This window comes from Austrofundulus limnaeus, unplaced genomic scaffold, assembly GCF_001266775.1.
Source record: "Austrofundulus limnaeus strain Quisiro unplaced genomic scaffold, Austrofundulus_limnaeus-1.0 Scaffold133, whole genome shotgun sequence".
NCBI lineage: Eukaryota > Metazoa > Chordata > Actinopteri > Cyprinodontiformes > Rivulidae > Austrofundulus > Austrofundulus limnaeus.
Window position 1 is genome coordinate 543732 of NW_013952535.1, and position 8269 is coordinate 552000.

The window sequence follows — 8269 nt, forward strand, 5'->3', positions numbered from 1 at the left end:
ACACACACACACACACACACACACACACACACACACACACACACACACAGAGCAAACAGCACAGAACAGTGAGGGGCAAAGTGCTGCTGTGTGTGTGTTTTCCTGCCCTTGTTTTTAATGTCATTAGCTTGATTCAAGTGGAAGAACACTGAAGCGATTGACTTTCCTTCCTCCTGCTAGAAGAGAAAAGGGAAGTGTAGAACTTGGATATGATCTAAAAGCAGCAAAGATTAGACATGACTAAAACTGACATGAATGTTTTTTCTTTAATACCCTTCACCCATAGGACATAAACACAACCTCTGCTGGTGATGATGTTTGTTGATGCTGACAAGTTTAAGGGATACTTGTGCAACAAAATGCAGAAAACCAGGATAAAAACATCATCGAAATAAAAGCCAATAAAGAGAGTCTTTTTCTTTTGGCTTGACAGTGAGTACTGTCCAGAGGTAAACAGACGGCGTCCTGCTGTTAGTGCTGAGGCTGGGGGGACACAGAGCTGTGTTAGCAGACTCCAGGACAGCTGACGGCTCTGAGCCACGTTCTCAGGAAAGCTGCCCAAAAAGACGTCCAATTTACTATCAACACAGCACATCCTTAAAATGGATTCTGAACCGAAGCCATGCGAGTCTGCTGGGTAAAGTAACCGTGCTGTGTGCACGCAGCCATGGGGGACTCGTTGAATCTGCAAGTTTATGACCAGTTTTTAACGCCACGGGTTTTTGCTGGAGATGCAGGTTCTCAGAGTTAGGTGGAGAACTTTGCAAACCTAGACATTTATTTGATCATTTTTACACAATTCAGGTTTAAAGAGGAAGCAACGTCCGAGAGCCAATCTGCAGGAAAACAAGAACTAAGGTGCCTAAAAAAAGTTTATCCAAAAAATAAAGGCACTATAAGAAAATGCACTAACTTAAGTGATGTTAAATTTCTGTGATTGCATCCAAAAATGAAATACAGAATTTTTATTTCCCAGAATAATATATATTGTATATACAGTGTATATATATATATATATATATATATATGTAAAATTCTAATTCCAAAATAAAAATGGGCAATTATTTCTCTTCCCTCTAGTTTATTAATTCTAATGGTATCTTCCTGCTCACTGGCTGTATTTAGGGCTGGTCTCTTGGTACAAAAAAATTACGCTCTAGCAAATCACCACTGGGGTTTTTCAAGAACACTGATGCAATTTCTGGCACCTCTGAGCTCGCCACCACTTTCCTCTGCTGGTAATCTTTACCACCAGTCTCCTCTCATTTAAAGCCGGACTCCCAGAAGACAGAGGGATGGTGTGTTTGTGTTTAATAGTGAATGTTTGAAACACGCCTCATGTCGACCAGAAGGGTCGACATGAAACAAACATCTGATCAGGAACCAGATTCTCTGTGGAGAGCAAAGCTCACGAAGAAGGAAGAAAAAACACCATCTCTAGAAATATCAATCAATCCATACAACCAATTATCCATCCAACCAATTATCCATCCATCCATCCATCCATCCATCCATCCATCCATCCATCCATCCATCCATCCATCCATCCATTCATCCATCCATCCATTCATCCATCCATCCATTCATCCATTCATTTATCCATCCATCCATCCATCCATCCATTCATCCATCCATCCATATAGAAACTAGGGGTGTATGATCAGGAGATTATGACATCATACTTACTGGTCCAATATCATAACAGAATCGATAATATATGTACATGTTTGCCATTGCGGCGGTGAGTGTGCTTATTTATTGTTATCCTGTTTGGTCAAGCCGTTTCCCGTACTGCCCGACCCGCGCAATGTTCAAGTGGCGTCGGACAAAACAACTTTCCCACTTGAAAAATAATTAGAATACTTCGTGCGGAAAAACAACCAGTCATTTTAAGAATTATTAATATGATTTTACCAATTAACCCTGTATGTTATGCACAAACGTTATAATGATAAACATAAAAAGGTTGGAACTACTCCCAATCTGAGAACATGTAATGTCTGTTACCTCCTGAATGTAGCACACAATCCGTTTGCTAAAATGCTAATAATAACAAGCTGGCGTTCAAGAACTCATCAGGACTTAAATCATTGCTGAGTCTTTTGACAAATTCAATAAAATTGCCAGAGAGGATGCAGATCTCAAGCAGTTTATTGATGGAAATGATGGAGCTTGACAAGCAGCTGTTCACCCTCACTAAAGGCCGAAGCTTTAGGTCTTTTTTATAATTAACGTACCTTATTTTAAAAAATGGCCATTTGAGAAATTGTTTTGTTTGATATACTTTAAGAAATGTTTGCTTGCTAAGAGTTAATTTCAAATAGTATAATTTACAGAGTCATTTTTTGGTCTTGTTTATTTATGTTATGATCTTACCCATTTTTGACTAGTCTTATCTCCTGACATGTTATCGGTTATTGGCCATTAAAAGGAGAAAGTTATCGGTATCGGTTCTTAAAATAAGTTATCGCCCATCCCTAATAGAAACCAACAACTACTCACGCTCTCACCAACACCACGGGACAAATGAAAGTACATAAACTCCACACAAAAAGACTGGGAAGCAAACCTGTGACCCTCTCGCTCTGTGAGGCGACAGATCACCTCCTGCCATTTACTTGTTGAGACACAGAAATCTTAGTACAAGACCAGAGTACCTGCCGAAGGTTAAACTGAAGTGTTTGCGTGTTTTAGCTACCTGTTTGGTTTCTGGTTCCAGTGTCGGTGCCCACGCTGCCATTCTCCTGCTGGGCCGACAGGCTCTTCAGGATGACGTGGCAGGCCCCGAGACGAGGCAACGTGACGTGGGTCAGGTGGGGGAGAGAGTGTTTCTTGGCAAACAGCTGGCTAGTTTCTCGCCTCTTCCTCAGGAAGCCGCCCTCGGGGAAGAGCACTATCCACTTCCTGTCACGGCTGTGGTAGTATTTCTCTAGATGCTCTTTCAAGTAGATCAGCTGCTTATCTCTGTGAGCTTTACCCTGAAAATTAGGAGAAAAAATACATCCATCAGCAGATTATACAACATATAAACCTGGATTTTTCTGGGAGTTTCAGAAAAATATGTCCACAGGTTCATGAGATTAATCGCTACAGACAAACAAACGCACAAAGACACAGTGAAAAAAGTAACTGTTTGCTTTTGGCGTTTGGTGGTATCCTAGAAGAGGGTAGAAAAAATTCCTTTTGTTGCAGAGGCCACTGAGATTTTGAGCTTGTAATATGTACAAGTGTACAAAAAAAATTGTATTTGTAAAAACCTTAATAAAAGAACCAACACTCTCAAAATAATCTGTAAAAAAATATTTCACAAGCTCAGGCAATTAACTGAGCCCATGGTACAGAAAAACAAAAACAAAGGGATAAAAACAAAGCAAAGCCTTCGTTAGCTGCAGAGCCACTGTGGAGTATTTAGAGTTGCATTAATGGTTGGACTGAAGCAGATGCAAAACCCAATGGCCTCAACAACATTAGGAGCATTAGCAAGGATGGGATGAGGAGGAGCAATATTGATTTTTAGTTTAGGCACGATCAAAAGTCGTTTTAAATATATTAGCACAGCGGGGCTGGTCTCCGTGTTCTTAACTGATCATCAGAGGAACTGTATGCAAAACAACAGTTGGAGATAAAAATGACAACTAATTTGCCTCAAAGTGAAATATTACATCTGTCTGCCTTGCAGAGACAGATCAGGATGGAGAGGCTCCTTCTTAAAGCCAGACAGCTGCTATAAACATCTGCGAGCTAAGAAAGTGTACTCCTATTTAAAAACAAAACCAAAGTTCTGTCATGAATCCTGATACCTCCTGCAGAACGCATATTTTAAATAAAAAATAATCAAGGATCTGATGCAGCTAATTGGATGTGTTTTTCTTCAGTGTTAAATGTTCAAGCGGCTCGGCTTAATTTTGCCCCATCTCCTTCCTGCTTCGTTCAGTTCACTTGACTGACATTTTACTGAGCTGAAAGCAACACAGAACAGTCCTGCAGCCAAATCCTGCTCATTTTGTTCAAGCTGGGAAGGAGCTGGTTCTACTCAGCTGATAAGCACATTTGTTCTGTTGTTGAACAGTGGTCGACTGATTACCTTTGGGAACCACCTTGAATCTGATCAGTTGTAGATGTACAACAAATATAAACCCAATAATAACTCTGAGTTTCATTAAATCCCTCTTCTGGTTTGTGAAACTTTTGCTAATAAACATCTTGCTCGATGAGCAGCTTATGTTGTGAATGACTCTCAACTACAACCATACAGAATTTCAGGTAAGAATCTCAAAAAACGATTTGAGTTAAATACATTTTTATGGCTTTTAGTACCAAAAAAAAAAGTATCACAGTAAACTGTCGGCCATCTTGAATCAACCTGACTCTACTGTAGCAGCGGCAGCGCTAATCAGAACAGGCATGAGTCTGGATTTACCATTACTGTACCTGTTAGCAAAACAGCAAACAACAAGGGCTGAGTATGTAACATTTGTAAAAACTATTACTAATAATATTAATGACAATATTTTTAGTGAGTGTGTATAAATGTCTCATTTTACAAGTAAGCAGATTTAATATTATTTACCTGAATGTGGATGTGATCTGACCAGAACTTAAGCTAATAATGTAACAGTTTAAAATTAAAATAAACTTATGACACCGATGTAATCACTGGTATTTATTGAACTGGTTAGCAGGTATTAGCTTCTGTAGCATATATTGCTATACAAAGTGTAGTATTCTGCTTAGTCATGCTAGCTGAAATTATTAAACATTACATGCCTACCTCTGATATATGTAAATAATTACAAAGTGTAATTTAATATTATATATTTAACTATTTTTAGGTTTCTGTGACCTGTTGAGAAGATTGGTTGGCTAATATCACCTGGAATTTAATTCTATGTGTTGACTGGTAAACATTATTTATTTATTATTATTTGTATGACAGGTATGAAGTAATAAATATACTTTAATATGATTTGAAGTCATAATTCTTTAAGTAGCTAAAAAGTTATTGACTGACTTCAGGTCTGATTTAGATCATTATTTACATATTTCCTCAAACATTATCTGCTGTTTTACATGACTAATGAATGAATTATTGTAAAAATATTAATTAAAAATGTGACAGATCCAGCTAGGCTTGCTGTTGATTTAATATTTGCTTCGTCTGCTCAGTCTAGTGTTATTTAAGCTACACATTCAATGATTCATTTTTGGGAGTTTTGTTAAAATTCATCCAGGGTTTATGAGTTTTATTTTTGTTAAAAACAGTCAGTCTCAGGCAAAAACTTTACCATAAGTGACAAAATGTAGCAGAATTTAAACAGAATGCTCAAACTGCATTTTATCTAAACTCCTAAATGATACCCTCTAAAAAAGGTATAACTCAAGTGATTTCTTTTTGCTAGATTCCATTAGCATGTAAGCTGCAGCCGACAAACTGGCAGCATGTAATTATAAATCGGCTGCTTCTTGTGGCGGCTCTAGCTCCTAGCTGAAGTGTTAATTATTGTAAACATTCAAAGGATTTATGACATGATAGACCATGAATTTGCCTGAATGTAAACCTACACAACATGCACGGCCACATTTATAAACAGGCGTTAGGACGTACATATTTATGAGCTGTAGCCCTGGAAGAAGCACGTCAGCATTTTCTTTGGCTTTTTCTTATATTAGCCGGAAGCTATTTTGTTATTTTAATATTGTTATTTTAACATTAGGGATGTTAAAACCTAAAATACAAGGCATTTTGTGCAAAGCTACACCCCTGCGTTGCAGCTCATGAATTTCTAACAGCGGTAATGAGACACTTTTGTTGTTGTGGAAAACTCCACATTTAAATATTGTTTCCTTAGAGAGATTTATTGAGTTTCCTTCTATGTAAATTGATTGCTACAGGAGTGTAGTTTAGTTCCTAACAGGTCGGCTGGAACTTAAATGTTACTTCTGGTGTCTGTGCAATATAATGCATTAAGTGAATGTGTTCAAAATAGGATTTTGTGGGTACACCATGTTCAAGTTTGCTCAGAAATAAAAGTAAGAGAAGCTGAGTTCCAGCCATGAAAACGAGTGCAGAACAACGTTGGACATGAGTGGACAGCAGATGCTTCGGGTGACCGGGGCAGCTGCTTGCTGTGTGGAAGTGTGTGAAGTATTCTGGGGAAGGATGTCAAGAATGCACACATAAGAGTGCCAGAGGGGGTGACAGAAAGAGAGGGAGGGAGACAGAAATGACCGCTCAGACTTTCCGCTCCAACCCGTCTGGCTGTCAGCAGACACGGGAGGCTGATGTGAAATTCCACAGCAAAGCGTTGCCATGACCTAAAAAAAAAAGTAATTCCCTCCTGCCGCGCTGTTTCCGCAGCTGAAACGTGCGAGGTGAGCTGAAGGGCTTTTTTTCATTCATTTTCTGATGACACAACCGTAGACGAGCATATTCTGCAATCAGGCTCGACCCGCCGTGAGACTTCACCGCTTAGAGAAACAGCCGGGTGGTAAACCAAATGTTTATATAGAGCTGAGCTGCACGATATATTGTTTCAGCATCACCATCACAATGTACGTGTTCTCAATGGTCACATTGCAGGTTCCTGTGATGAAGAAGGTAAATTAAATCCACTTTATCAAAGGGCTAAACCTCTAAACGTTGGTGTGTTACAGGTTTTATTTTCACGGATTGCTTCCGTCGCCAGAAGAGCCTGGCTTTGTGTCAAAATCACTAAAACTTTCATTTTGTTTTGAAACTTGTGCGACAATAATGGCATCGTTATTTCAAAGTGTTTTCGGTGAATTCTCCAGCTGTGGAGGAAAGCGACGAGGAGCTTGCTGAAAATGAGGAAGATGAGCGAATGTGCAAAGAATTGGACGGAAAGAGGGTTAGCATGAATGCTAATATTAAAGCGCTACAGAAACAGAAACTAAGATAGACACTGAGGCAACAAGTTAGGTGATAAAACACATTTAATGTTTGCACATGATAGAAGGACAATAAAGGCAAACAATAAATATACAGACAAAAACTAACTTGTAACTAGGCCTGTCACGATAACAAATTTTGCTGGGCGATTAATTGTCTCAGAAATTATCGCAATAAAGGATAATATATTGTCTGGTGACCATTTCAAAACTAATGATAAAAGCGTAATAATTTAAGTACATCCTCTCAACGGTCAATAAACTTTAATTTTTAAAGAATGTTTAACAAAATGTCTCAGTCTAACAAAAAAATGCACTTGAATAAAAAAAAACCAAAAGAACAACAAAATGAAAATTAAACACCACCTACAAGTGAAACAGTAAATAAACAATATTAAAGAGCAGCATCTCTTTAGAGATGAAGCAAACTACACACCCTGGTGAGGACCCACTGTTTCTTATGAGGACATAAACAGGGTGGCACATAAGCGGTAGTGGTGCACATGTGCAATCAAAAAAAAAAACGCACCAGATGGAACGCCATAAAGCTCACTTGCGTACCTAAGATTGTACCTGAGATTGTCTGTCAAAACAACAGCCTGCAGGGCTCTAGAGTGTGACCAGTTTGGCCGCAAATGCAACCTGATTTCTAAAAAAAAAAAAAAAATCCAGACATACTGGTGTGACTGGAGGAGGGGAGGGGTCAGCTGAGCCCCCTGTGCAGCAGAGCACAGAGAGGGAGAGAGAGATGAAGTAAACGAACAAGCGGGCAAATGAAAATTATCGTCCTCATTTTTTTTATCGACCTCAAAATAATTTATCATGCATTGACTATTGTGACAGGCCTACTTGTAACACGCACAAAAACAGGATGGCAGCAGTGTTAGTTAAGCCATTTGTTGAAAAGTCCTGTATTTTTAAATTGCAGTTAGAAAACATTGCAGTGTCTGTTTTTTCCAACATCATGCAGACTTAGTTCACACCTAGGTAGGGTTGGGCATAATCGTAACGTGTCCAATTAATCGTCAGAAAAACATCAATCGATTACTTTTTGGCGCTTGACGATTAATATGATTAATGCCACCAGGCAGACTGACTGGGGATTACTCTGGTCAGTCTGCTTGTTGCTTCTCTTTGCTTCAAATAGGACGAACATTAAAAATAAAGTTCTGTAATTTATTTATCTATCAACACAATTTAAAATATGATGTATATCCTGAAATCTGTAATTTTCACACAATTTTGAATTTTTTTTTACAAAGACCAAATCCATCCATCCATTTTCTTCCGCCTATCCGGGGTCGGGTCGCGGGGGCAGCAGCTTCAGAAGGGAGGCCCAGACCTCCCTCTCCCCAGCCAC

General features: G+C 38.9%; 1 protein-coding gene across 1 annotated transcript in view; it reads right to left on the minus strand.

Moving 5' to 3' along the window:
* Positions 1–8269, minus strand: part of lpgat1 (lysophosphatidylglycerol acyltransferase 1) — a gene marked incomplete at its 3' end in the record, with an annotated part of 36732 nt that overhangs the window by 3385 nt on the left and 25078 nt on the right. The window contains 1 exon segment of the mRNA XM_014015719.1: positions 2699–2978. Coding sequence (XP_013871173.1) covers positions 2699–2978 — 280 coding nt within the window.